The sequence below is a fragment of the Poeciliopsis prolifica genome, unplaced genomic scaffold, assembly GCF_027474105.1.
Source record: "Poeciliopsis prolifica strain line A6 unplaced genomic scaffold, Auburn_PproV2 SCAFFOLD050, whole genome shotgun sequence".
Classification (NCBI taxonomy): domain Eukaryota; kingdom Metazoa; phylum Chordata; class Actinopteri; order Cyprinodontiformes; family Poeciliidae; genus Poeciliopsis; species Poeciliopsis prolifica.
In genome coordinates this window covers 635,130-648,924 of record NW_026562425.1, presented here as the reverse complement: position 1 = coordinate 648,924, position 13,795 = coordinate 635,130, and the positions used below count along the sequence as shown (strand labels likewise).

At 36.8% G+C, this 13,795-nt stretch overlaps 1 protein-coding gene across 3 annotated transcripts; it reads left to right on the top strand.

Annotated features, from left to right (window-relative positions):
* The first annotated feature begins 2,827 nt into the window (after window positions 1–2,827).
* On the top strand, window positions 2,828–11,324 carry LOC129377963 (heterogeneous nuclear ribonucleoprotein C-like). Of its 3 annotated transcripts, XM_055058184.1 has the most exons (9): window positions 2,829–2,965; window positions 4,547–4,656; window positions 5,668–5,936; window positions 6,653–6,725; window positions 6,854–6,904; window positions 7,007–7,173; window positions 8,424–8,537; window positions 8,635–8,807; window positions 10,521–11,324. In XM_055058184.1, the coding sequence occupies exons 2-9, from the start codon at window positions 4,652–4,654 to the stop codon at window positions 10,626–10,628; spliced, it is 960 nt and encodes a 319-aa protein (XP_054914159.1). In that variant the 5' UTR covers window positions 2,829–2,965; window positions 4,547–4,651; the 3' UTR covers window positions 10,629–11,324. The 3 variants fall into 3 exon arrangements, with proteins under 3 accessions (XP_054914160.1, XP_054914158.1, XP_054914159.1); XM_055058185.1 differs by having other exon boundaries at window positions 2,828–4,656; window positions 6,653–6,686; XM_055058183.1 differs by having other exon boundaries at window positions 2,828–4,656.
* Window positions 11,325–13,795: the final 2,471 nt, after the last annotated feature.

Sequence of the window (13,795 nt, the reverse complement as noted above, 5' to 3'; positions counted from 1 at the left end):
TGATGGGCTTAGCTTGGGTTTTCGGTGTATTAACAGTTTGGATTACCTGACAGCGATGAAGTTGGTGATTAATAAAAATAATCCCCCCAACAGGACTTTCCTAATTATTGAGGCAGATCTAAAGACAGCCATTTTGACTTTTGGGCATTTGAGAAGCACAAATGGTCTAAATGCTGTTTTATATCTGTTTTTCCCTCTACAGTTTGCTGATATCCCCATATAATAACTGACAATTCACAATGATTATGAGTTCACATGGCTCCTCTTCACTTTATGGTATTTTTATTTCCAGTGGTTTCCCTGCAATTTTATCTCAGTATGTTTGAGGTTGTAAGCACTGACCTCACACTGACCACGTTCTGGTTTCTGGTCTGCACAGTTTCCAATGGTTTATCTCTCTCATCATCAGCTCTGCTGTATAATCCGTAATGGGCTGAAACTTAATGACACCCTTTACCCCTCCATTACTGCCAGTCCTGACATTTAGATAGCACAGAGCTTTTATTGTGCCAACATTTGAAACAATCACAATCAAAGGTTGTACCATGGCCTGTCAGATGTCCTGCTTGTCCTCTAGCTGTAAGGAATACACATAAAAACATGTCATCTGGGTACAAGGCTGGATGGTAAAACCTGCAAGTCAGAGTAACATTTCTGAGATGATGTTCGGAGCTGTAAACAAGCCCACTGGGACGCTGCTGCTCCAAACAAAACCAGATGGGCAAAAACAATTCACAAAAGAACATATTCTCCAGGAAAAATTGGGACATAGGGGTCTCTCCACTAACCAGATGCAGAAAACAGCTGGTATCAGTCTATTTTGTTTGCGGCCCTTTCTCCCTAAAGTGGCAAAGTGAAAATTTAAGCAAAAGGTCACACGAATATTTAATCCAAAAACGACACACCTCCTCCCGTGAGCTGGAGTTTATTTTTGTCTTTAATGGACCAAAAGCCAAACTGGAAAAGATTTCTTGATGTTGCAATTGGTACAATGTTTTTTTCCCCTTATTCATTATGGATTTATTGGAACTTTCTGGTGTTACGTAAAAGCCAGAAAATAAAAGATTAACATTTTTAAAAAAGGCAGTTTCAATGATGTCATAAAAATTCACGATATCAATTTTCATTTGCTCAGATTGCTAAACGTATTAAATTTTCAAGGAGAAATGTTGAAAAAAGTGCTGTTGGGCAAGAATAAGAAGCAATATTTTATATAAAAGTCCACCTGCATGGATCACCTGAACATTTCAACCAAAAAGTTTTGTACAGCAAGATAAATTACAGCAATATAAGAATATTTGAGTACTTTATTGGGATAAGTGCTTTGGAGTCCTCTGACTTGATAAAGCTATAAACAAGTTAAGATTTTTTAAAATTATTTCTAATACCAGGTTGGTCCATCTTTTCCTTCAAAACTGCCCTTAATGTTTGAGGGATATGCTCAAAAAGGTTACGCAGCGATCTAATCCAGTTCTTGTAGATTCTTGGCGTGAATCATCCATTTCTCCACGTCCCAAAGGAGCTTAATTGGATTTAGATCTGGTGACTGCAGAGACCAATGAAACAGCCAGTTTGATGAGATGTAGCCATTTCGATATTCTACATGGTACCCATCAGAGGATCTGCGTTGCACCAAATTTGAAGAAGTCTGCAACTGAAGACACTCGTTTTCTACGACAGAAAATGGTCCAGTCAAAGTCACCTAAAAATCTGTTTTCTTTTCCATTGTGATGCTCACTCTGAACTACAGAAAGTCATATACAATATGTTTCTTTGTGCCTGTTTTTAATTGTCTCCTGCCTATTTATGCAAACATTTTTAACATCTGTTTTTTTTCTTCCTTGGAATCTATCAAGATATGTTTATTTATAAGTCTGATGAGAAATTGTTTAACACCCTCAGCAGCCCCAGCAGAAACGTCATAGTTATGCATTATTAGCTTGAAGTAATTGAAAATACTGCACACAAAAATCCTTTATGTGTTTTCCCATGTGATGTTGAGTCTCATGGCCTCTCACATGTTTAATGAACACGCCAAACGTTTCCTTTATTTATTTCTTTAGAGAATACTGCCCTCTGCTGGCTGTCTGCGGCAGCACATAAGCTTTCTCGAGTCTTCTCTTGTAAATGCAATTATATTGTTCTGATTTGATTAAATAAATAATAACAGGGGTTTATATGGCCTACTTTATTTTATCTAGAATTATTTGTGTTATTTATAATTAAAATATTGTAACTTGTGAATTAATTTATTATATTTCTACTTTTCCCCTTTACTTCAAAATAAAGTTTTAGATTTGAGATGTTTTAGATTTTATAAAGGTACAATTTTTAATTTATAAGAATGCAGATATAATTAAATCACTCGCTGCTGAACATTACCAATAATCTAAACATAAGTTGAATCTTCTTTATATAAGAGGTCAAATGATAATAACTAAGGTAAAACCAACATGTGCATTTAAAATTTGTTTTGAAAAATTACTGCAACTTAATTCACACAATTTACATAATACATAATAGATTTATAATTTACATCCTTGAAATTTTATAAATTATATTAGTTTACATAATAGTACCTACTTTTCAAATTATACTCTTTATTTTGCTATTTGTGTATTTGAGAATTCAGAAATACTATTTTAAAAATAAAATCTGTGTTCATAAAGCTGAAAGCATAAAAATATAAATATTTTGCCCATAGTACACGGCGTATGATGTTTTGCTCACCTGGTCACATCGGATGTAGCCAAATTTATAATGTCGTGCTTTTCGTAGAGACGCCGCCCCTCCAGATTGCTCCGTAAATCAAAACCAACGCATCCTTCTCATCACTGCGCCATCGCCTGTTGCGTTAGCTGGCTGTTCAAAGGGGGCGAATCGCTTGTGCACCAAAAAGGACGACCTAAATTGCAATTTGACCGATTTTACGAAAAAACAAGACATTTTGCTCGTACAGGTCGTGGTGAGTATTTTGTCCCCAGACATTTTTCATTTTTCCCTCCTTTTTCTTTTCTTTTTGGATTTTTTCCACGGTGATTTTCCATTTTGCGAGTGGACAGAATGTGCTGGCTAGCAGGGTTAGCTGGCTTAGCTAACGTGGAAATGCTCGTCCCCCTCAAAGACAAAAAAACGCAGATTGGTTTTTTTAGAGCCACAACATGTTGGAAGCATCTTAGATACACTTTGAACTATTTTTGCAAGTTTGCCTAGCTTTATATTTTTCTTTGACGGGACTGATTTGTTTTTGGCTCGCTTTTCAGACATTCGGACAGCTAACGTTAGCTTCAGCTAACAGCGTCAGAGGCAGCAAAATTTTAATCCTCTTCAGATTATTGATGGCATTCATATCAGAATTTTTCAGGTTTTGATTTTTTCTCAAAAACTGGTCAGATTGGTGTTTATTTTTTCGTGCCATTTTTAAGTTGGTGGTTAGCTAACGCTAGCAGCGCTGGCCGGCATGGAGCGCTTCCAAGGCTAGCGCAGGCCTTGTGATTCACACTTGAGCCCAGAAGAGGGCGCTGTTGGTGTCCAGGCGGGTGTGGTGTTGATTGATTTGGGTTGTTTTTGTGAATCGTTGTCTTCGGGACATTTTTTTTCTCACTTTTTCTTCACTTTTTTTTTAACGGAGTTTTCCCCAGTTTTTCCCTCGCATGGTGACTTTTTTTTAAGCTTTGGATTGCAAGTTTTAACACGTAACATGATAAATGCACATTTAATTAAACATGATGTATAAAAAGTGTCTTCCTTTGGCTGTTATGTTTTTCTCTGCATTCACTTAGATGTACATCCCCTTAAGGCTTCTACATTCCATCCTCATGTTTAGCATATAAAAATAAAAGGTTAAAAGTCAATTAATACATACAGGATTAATGACCAATGGAATTATTAGGGAATGGGCCTCAGTCATTTTATAAGGAATATAAAATATATCCATTCACATAACTGAGAGACTCCACTAACATGGATGCTATTGTATGAAATGTTGCTGCTTTTTTCATTGTAGTTAAAAGTAATATTGTCGGCTTATCTGCAGCTGTTTTGCTATGAATGCAAAGTCCTTTTTTTGTGGACATTTTTAGATGTCTTTTTTTAAATCATGCTTTCTTGGAGTAAAACACATCTAAGACCGATCAGTATCACAGTTGCCCATCCTTAATATTTTTGCAGCATCTTTACACTTTAGTGATTTCAGTGTGTATAAAAAATAAGAAAAAAACTGCCATAAATAGTTTTATTAATGGTTTGCTTTGATGGAAGATATTTGAACATTTTACTGCTTGGATAAACAGATTTAGTCAAAAGTTATTAGATTTAAAGTAGTTGGTGTTATGCAATGTTTTTGTGTCTTAGATTGATTTCTTAACCTTTTTAATTTAGATTTAAATTGACACTGCCTCGCTGTAGCTTTAAGGTGCATTAAGTGCCTATTTTTTGGGTGGTGTATATTCTGGAGTTCCTGCACACACTCCGTCCAGCCCAGGTAAGATTTGGTGAACGATAACCCTGCCCAGCTTGACTGAGGATGTGTTTTCTGTCGCCTCAGTAAAAATCGCCAGGGGGCGAAGGTGAAGGTCCAGACACCAGCCCAAACTGAGCCCAGCCCACAGTGTCAAACGTCAGGCAGACGAGATCCCCGCACACAGACGCTATGGAGTGAGTGAATGTTGAATAAATCCCCCCTCTGCGTTTTCCTTCTCTATCAGCAGGAGGGGGCAGAGTTACTGTCCATACCACTGATGTTTTCATGGTTCTCGCCCTGCAAACAGCAAAAATCTGATCTTAAACAGGCGCAGCAAGGCCATAAAAATATACAACAAAAACAAACGAGTGCATTTTCTCCTGGGTAACCTTTAAGCTGCTCTGCATAATTTCCCTATGTGCCGCCGCTTCACATGCGTGTTACAAGAAACTGGAGCTTTATTTACTTTAAAAGCTTTGTTTCTCCACGTGAGGAACTGCAGTGTGTGTTCGGTTGGGTTAGAGGAACAGGAAGCATTTAGGCTGCGTCCGCATGAAAACATTTGCCGAGAGGAAGCGTTGCTAAATAATGGTTTAGTTTTTGCATTAACCAAAAGAAGCCCTCGTTTCCTTTCATGAAATCATTTGCAAGTTTGATGTTGCGTGATAAAAACAACCGCTAGTGGTGCATGAGTTTATTTTTGAGTTTGAGGCCTGATGATTATTTTTTTCAGTACAACCAGTGCAGCGGGTTTAATAATGAGAATTAAAATAATCAGTAGCTGAACAGCTAGAGATGTATTGATCAATACTTAACCTACGAAGACGGATTTATTAAGAATATTTTAAAGATTTTTAATTGAGGCATAGAAGATTTTTCTGTATGCAGTCAAGAAAGAAAAAAATAAAGTTTGTGCTTTTGGTTTATGTTTAAACCAAAACTACTGAACATTTTTAATTAGTAAACGGGAGAAAGCATAAATTTTTTACTCATTGATAACAAATCAGCAAATAAAACATGAATTGTCAGATTGATTGATGCATCTCTAGAGAACTCCTTTCATTTGTAGATTTCTGATCCACAGAAAGATGTTTGAAGCTTAACTACTCAGACTTTCAGAGGACTGAAGCGTCTCTCATCCTTCCTGAAAATCTCAAACCTTTGTATCCGTTTTGTCCGTCTGTTTCTCTCCCTCTCTCCGTCAGACGCTCATCCTCCGCTTCCAGCCTCATGGCCAGCAGCAACGTCACCAACAAGACCGACCCGCGCTCCCTCAACTCCCGGGTCTTTATCGGCAACCTCAACACCCTGCTGGTCACCAAGGCGGACGTGGAGGCCATCTTCTCCAAGTATGGGAAGATCGTCGGCTGCTCCGTCCACAAGGGCTACGCTTTCGTTCAATACGCCAACGAGAGGAACGCCCGGGCCGCTGTCACGGGGGAGGACGGGAGGATGATCGTCGGTCAAGTTCTCGGTGAGGATTTTATCTTCTGCTCATAAGTACCTAAAGTTTAGCCAAACCTCATTTATCTCAAAACTCGCATCATCAAAGTATCTTCAGTGTGTCGTCACTGGCAGGAAAGATTTCCAGTAGCCATCAGTCTTTCCACAAATCTGAAAAGGCCTCTGACTGAAGCCTGTTGCTGTGATGCTTTCATGACTTTCATGACATGCTGATAGCTAAATGTTAGCCAGCAGAGACGATGCTCTGGAGTAGCATGTCCTGTTAGCAATTACTTCAACAAAACCTGTGAAGATGTTTTGCTGAAAACAAAACAAGAGGGTGCACAGAGCCTGACTTTGACACAGCATCGACGCACACGTTACACGTGGTTACGCATTCATGTCAGAACAAACCCCAAGATGCCTTAAATCCACATAACAGGACATATGTTGGCTACACCTCTGTGGCTTTAGATTTAGTCTAATACAGGCATGTCAAAATAAGCTCAAGTCGCTCTCTGGATATTATCCAGGCTCTGGGCTGTCATAATGGACGCTGGCAGAGAATTCAGACAACCTATATGCCAACAGTTAAGGGGTTTAATAAACACTTTTATTAAATGTTTTTATTTCAATGAATTGATTGTTTCATGTTTAAACTGACAGCCTATTGTCTCGGTGAAAGTTCTTCATGTTTTGTCTGAAAAGTGTTTTTATCGTCACTGCCTGTTCTGTCTTTTATCTCAGACTGCAATCTCGCCGGAGAACCCAAACCACACAGGTCAAAAACCTCTAAACGCTCGGCTGGAGACATGTACAGGTCTGACTGATCAACGATGTCTTTAGCCGATGCAAAGATAACTGCTTTTAAAAGGAGCTTAGATAAAAACTCTGGGAATGCGACAGGTTTACATATTTTCACTGTGTTGTTTATGTTCTGCCTTGCAGTAGTTCCTCGTTTGACCTGGACTATGATTTTCAAAGAGACTACTATGACAGGTGAGTGAAAACCGTCTGGGGGAAAAAAACAATCCCTGAGCGCCTCAGTCAACACCTAGGATGATTTCTGTTTCGCTCTCTTATTTTCCTGAATGGCTCCAGAATGTACTCGTACCCGTCTCGCGTCCCCGCGCCGCCGCCGCTGTCGCGGGCCGTGATCCCGTCCAAACGCCCGCGGGTCAGCCTGAGCGGAGGGAGCAGCCGGCGGACCAAGAGCAGCTTCTCCTCTTCATCAAAGAGCAGCCAGAGGACTTCATCGTCCAGAACGAGTCAGTGCTCTCACCGAAAAATAACTTCAGTTCCTAAAGTACATTCAGCACTGCAGCCGGAAGACGATTAAATACACAGAATACATAAAACAATAAGGCGACATGGATCAGGAATATAAAATCTGAAATTTTCCATACAATTTCTGATATTAACCTATATATTTTTCCAAAATAGAAACCGCAAATGACAGAAAATAAACTCAAAACTCATTTGATTAAAAATGAAATCCTGATATATATATTTGGTCAAACCATTTCTTTCCAATCTTTTTTTATTCTAAAATACAAATTACAAATCACAGAAAAATGTTATAAATTTTGGTGAATGGTGAATTTTATTTGATTAAAAATTAAACCTTTTTTTATTTTAATCATTTTTTTATTTCTAAAATAGAAATGTCAAAAAAATTTAAACAACAAAACATATTCTTAGGGTTTTTTATTTGACTACAAATAAAACCTAATTTTTATTTATTTATTTATTTTTTTGTCAAACCTTTCCTGATTTCAATCTGTTTTTTTCTGAAATAGAAACAAGTGACAGACAATATTCATGAAAAGTGACTTACTTCAATCACCCCTTATGTTAGTTCAACAGAGTACAGATCGGCCTGTCACAATAAGCAATGGATCAATTAATGCATGATAATTTAAAACACTCAATAATTGCATTTACATGTTTGATTGTTGTTTTCGTCTCTCTTTGTACCAAAGACTGAATTCAAATTATTCCTATGACAAAACATTACGGCCAGTCTAAGATTTCTTTTTATTATATTTTTAATTCCGAATGAAGTTTAAATGGAGACTAAAGCGATAATATTACCAGAATAAAGTCATAATATTGGGAAAATAACATAGTTATTCAAAACTGAAACATTTAAATGTGGAATATTGAGTTGAGTTAGAGCAGCGATAAACATAATAAAATTACTGACGGTTAAAATATTCAAAGTAAATTTAGTAAATGTAACTAGTTACTACCAATTCTGGCTACAAATGACCAAGGGAATAATAAAGCAATAATAGTTATGTTGCATTTTAAGCAACAAAATGCTTCTTACGTAAAAAATTCATTTTTTTTTTTTTTTATCTTTTAATGTTTTTTATATTGTGTGAAAAGGCTTCAATGTTTAAATGAGAAGCCTGCAGAATGTGCTGCTTTTTTATCCTATAGTCGGAATAATTGGTCAAATATTAGTTTCTGGTTCAGGCTGTAAAACACAGGCTAATCTTTTGCTTCGGTGCAGTGAGGGTGGACGAGCTGCAGACCATCAAGCGTGAACTGTCGCAGATTAAAAGCAAAGTGGACGACCTGCTGGAAAGCCTGGAGCGAATGGAGAAGGACCACAGCAAGAAGTCTGGTACGACGGCGACGGTTTCCTGCAGAATACGGCTGTTGAGTTGATCTGATGCTGCAAGTTTTCCAGTAAATTCACATTTTTGATGTTTGTTTTGTAGCAAAGAGCATAAAGCCAGAGCCGGGCGAGGTGACCTCACCGCCGCACTCCAGCAGCAAGAAGAATGACGGCATAAAGAGAGAGAGGGAGAGCCAGGACATGAACAACTCGGACGAGGATGAAGAAGACGACGACGAGGAAGAAGAGGAAGGAGACCTGCTGGAGGAGGAAGAGGTGAGAGCGGTTACCAAGCCCTCCAAGGTGCTGCGGCCTAAAATGACTGATTTTACTTAAACTTTTTTAAGAAGTTGCCACTTTTTTTTCAAGCAATGTTTTGGCCATAACAAAAAAGATTGAAATTGTTGCACAAAACCCTTCCAAAAAAGACAGAATTTAAACACAATCAATATTTAAAGTACAAATTTTATTTTCAAATACCTTCCTGAAATGACATCCTTAATACGCCGCAAAAATAGAACCTCAACTTACCATATACACAATAAAAGCAAATCCTACAGAACATCTAAAAATGGCTTTTACAAAAAAGCTAATAGTACCATTTAGCGCCATACATGTTTTCATATTGGAGGTTCGGCTTTTCAAAAACATCATGAAACAGGAATTTAATAGGTGTATTTTACATCAGATTTCACTGACTAGTGACTTCTAGACTCTGAAAATTATAAAAAAAACAAAACAAGAAGAAACCTGATAAATGAAGGTCCACAATTCACTTCTTTATTTCTTGGCTGAGTAATTTGGATTTTTCTGAGACATTAAACAAGGGCCAGTGCAGCTGAAATGTTAGTAAAATTTCACTCTTTGTTTTTCCCACATTCTTTAAAAAGGCATAATATTCTTTCAATGTCTGTGTCGAAGTATTAGGACCAGGCTAAAGAAAAAATTATTACAAGAGTAGTCATTTTAAAAGAAAAAGTATCATCAGAAATCACTAATACAAGTAAAAATACTTGGAGAAAGTTGCAATGGTAAGAGGTCGTAATGATACGAAAAGTCAGGAAAATATGACAGTTGTAAAAGAATATTTTAGTAATTGAGTACTCGATGGAATATTTTTATGATTATCCGAAGAATCGGATCTCTCTCTCTCCGCCATTCCTACCGTTTGCTCCAGAACCGTGAAGCTGCAATTCCAACACCAGAACCCCTGTCGTAGTTCAACCATCGCAAAGTTCAACAATCCTTATTTGTCCAGGATCTGGCATTTTGCTAGATCCTGGTAAAACGCCGCACAATTCAACACCATACTGTTAGCACTTCACAACAACTCATAGGCCAAAATAAGAGCGCTGGCCACCACAAACAATGATCCGACCAGAACACGGTGCGCTACCTAATAAAACATAAATTAACAAAACTTCGAGCAATTTTAATAATTGAGGTACTCGAATCATTCGAGGAATTGTTTCAGCAAGTCGTAATTTTACGACAACTCCTACCCAACAAAATATTTAAAATGAGAAATGTCAGAGGTCCTGTGAAGTTCTACTTTAGTACCAGTTTTACAATTACTTTTTTTTTTATCTATTAATGTATCAAAGTATTTTCAGCAAGACTTTGAGTCAATTGTTCAAACGTCTATTTAAGTCGATTTCAATGAAATCTAAAAAATTACCAAGCTGATTATGTTATCGTAGCTTTTGTCTTTGAAACCACATTTTTCTTGTGATTTTACATTTTATTTTGCTAATATAAATTTTTGTGCGTTTATAAAAACTAATGCAATATTACCGCATATATAAACTTCAGAATGTGAATAAAATTATCACTATTATTATGCTGTTTAGCAGTTTTGTTTTTTCTTTATCCTGAGTTCTAAAACAAAAAAAAGTTTGGTCTGATTTGCTGTACTTTAGTTGTATGTATGCTATGATTTTTATCTTTTTAGTAGTTTTAACGTTGCGGTTCTGCTCACAAATCCGTCAGGTCAAGAGTCAGGAGAGGGAGGACGAAGAAGAGGAAGAGGAGGAAGGCGAACACGTGGAAGGAGACGAAGATGACGGCGACAGCGTGAACGGCGACGACGACTCGTAGGCGGAGATTCGGCGCGGCTTCCAGAAGGAGCTCCGACTCCTGTTTTAACACTCAACGTTGTAGATAGAAACACACGTGCGCACAAAAACACGAGCATGGTGCGCACACCTTACTGTCATGTTGTCCCTGAAGATTTCCTTTTAGTTTCCATTTAGTTGTCCAGTATTACTGTAACAGGAATATCTAGCTGTAGGCTTGTGTTTTGTTTTTTCTTCTTCTCGTCTTCGTGTGCAGACGGGAACATGGACTAATAATGTTCTCAGAGACAACAGCTCGACGGACATCTCTTAAAGCGAGGACGGGAACTCAGCCACAGATTAGTTTTTAGCTTCTGCGTGTTTTTTTTCCTTCTCAGTGAGTTTCTTTGACCTTGTGTATGTTCATGTCAGTTTTTTATACATATAAATATATAAACACACTTTTTAGTTTAACTGTAAAGAAATAAATTGCAATAAAACATTAAAATCAAATCTGAGTCTTTATTTTGCCCAAGAATCTGTTTTAATTACTGCTGGATTTAAGGAAACAATCGACTTGGAATTAAAAGTCGATTGATAGTTTGTTTGGATTAAAAATTGGTCCATTTCTTTCATTGTTGTTTGGCCGCCGTCCAGGAGGGGGCGCGGCTGATACTTCAGCAAGCCAACATTTGGGCGATTCTGTTTCGAAATATAAACAATAAAAGGTCATTAAAGACTACGTCCAATTCAGTTTTCTTTATAAACGAGCCTTTTAGTATAACTGTAAAGAAATTAATTTAAAGAAAACACGAGTAAATCTTACCCTACGTTTGTTTTTCCTTAGTTTTAAAGTTCTTACTAGTTAAGCGTGACTTTGTGAAACTAGAATTAGGAATGCAAACAATTGTTAGACGCATTGATTTTGGGTAGGTAAATTAAAAAGTTGAAATAGATTAACTAATGTCCGCTTCGACGGACATTAATTAGTTTCAGCGTTTTGCCGCAATCCAGCAGAGGGCGCTGCTTGTCATCCTTCAGCCAGCCGGAAGAGAAACAAAGATGGCGGAGGGCGAACGAGAAGGTTCTTACAGAAACGAATGCTGTGTATGAGCACGGTTCTGTTCAGACACATAAGCCCCTTAAAGAATCTGTCGAGGTCAGTTTATATGTATATACAAACATATTGTTTTAGCTCAACGGTTTAGAAATGGGTTGCTATGAAATTGCTCAGGGCGGAGGGCGCCGCTGGTCATCCTTCAGCCGTTGATACAGACACAGAAACAAAGATGGCGGAGAATGGCACATCTATTAGCGGGTAAGAAACGGTTCAAATGGCGACCGGTGTGGAATCTAAAATGCATTTAATGCGGTTCTGTTTCAAGTGTAAATACTCCACAAGGTCCTTAAGGAGTCCATGACACGATAAAACCAAGAAATTAGAAAGATCAACTTTTTTTCTGTTTACAGAGAAGCTTTTGATAGTATATTTTAATAGGACAGAATCAGTTTTCTTCTGTAGTGAAAATGGCCACTTATCAATGAGTCGTAATGCGATTGATAAGATCAGTCAACTTTTGATTAATTCAATAATGAACATCTTCAATCCTCAACTAGAATGGGATGCAAATTTCCAGTTTTTAATATCATTCACTTTTAATCTTGTGAAGGCAAACATAATAAATACTTGCTAAGGTCTTACGACATGAAAGGGTGAATTTGGTACATTTTGAGGTCTCAGGTTACTAAATATATATCACAAAAATGTGTTTTTGGTCACTGCATCTAGTGAAGAACTCTTTGAACCAACAAGAAAATATGTCTCCCCACCTTCTGCACGAAATCCCAAACATTGTTACGAATTTCTTTGTAACTTAGGTTGCTTTAAATTCAACCCTGTACAGGACAATTTGATTCCTTTTTGAGTATAGTTAAACTCATTCTTTCAGTTCCTTTGAGATCACCTGTCCCCATTAAAATTAATAATTGTAATTTATTTGATTGTGAATTATGATAATTAGACTGATAAGTAGAATATGGCAACTTGATGTAAAAGTGCTTTTGATAAATTATGAAAATACACTTTTAAATAAACATTAGATCAAGCTTTTTTTTTTTAACATTTTTGACTAATTCTTTAAACTTTGCATACAGATCAACAAAGACCAAATTTAACAATGGTAATGTATTAAGTAACGGGGTTGAACCCAGTGTAAAAGTTGACCAGGCTGTAACGGGTTGAACACTCTGGCTGGCTTAAGAACAGTCCAACGTTATTATTTGTATGATGAAAACAAGAAATTTATATATTTTTCAAAGACTATTCTTTACTTTTTCTCAAACAACAATAAATATCATTTACGTCTCGAAAGGTAGAGCTTGACGATGACTATCTGGATAAAACTAATGAAATATAGGCAAGAAACGTTCCTAATACATAAATCTCTTGACAGTGTGAGTGGGAAAATACCTAAGTGATTTTTTCCGGGATGCTGAGAAAATTGGACTGAGCCATTATTTATAATGAGCCATTATTCATAATGGCTCATTATAAATAATGAGCCATTATATATGTCACTAGGTTGAGAGGACATAATGAAAAAGTGCTATTTTATAAATAATTCATGTTTTTTTTCTCATATTTATTTTATTTAGGTTAAAGTATGCTAAAAAATGTCTATAATAGTAGAAATAACGTTTTTTGTTTGTTTTATATTCAGTGAAACATTGACATTGGTCAGTGGGGACATGCTCATTTGCCTGACCTCTAAGCTTCAACAACCCATAAAATTTTTCAAAACATAATTTTTAAAAATATTTTTGCATGTTATATTACCAAGACACATGGATTTTTCCTTTTCTTGATTTTTCTCAAAATGTTGTTTGCATTTTATGAAAATCTTTGAGATAAACCTGTGAGACACAAAATGCACGGAATTCAGAGAATGACCCAAAACAGGTTTGACATGTTGATGGAACTTAAATGCTGAAGTACTGAAAGCCTATTAAAAAAGAAAACAATGGAGACGTTTAAACATCCCCCACATTTCCTGATGTACATGTTAGACTTCCAACAAAGGATTACAATGAATCTATTGTTTATGTAAGTACCTTTAAAATGGAGGGAGGTGTCAAGAGCAGAAATGGTTTCGAAACACACCGATCAAAAGGTACCATTGAACATTTTTAAAACGTGCCTTATTTTTCTCA

Excerpts from the sequence above, each read along its gene's own strand:
- LOC129377963 (XM_055058183.1), top strand. Across the intron at positions 6,726-6,853 it reads TCGGCTGGAGACATGTACAG|TAGTTCCTCGTTTGACCTGG; the intron begins GTCTGACTGATC and ends TCTGCCTTGCAG. Across the intron at positions 8,538-8,634 it reads GGACCACAGCAAGAAGTCTG|CAAAGAGCATAAAGCCAGAG; the intron begins GTACGACGGCGA and ends TTTGTTTTGTAG.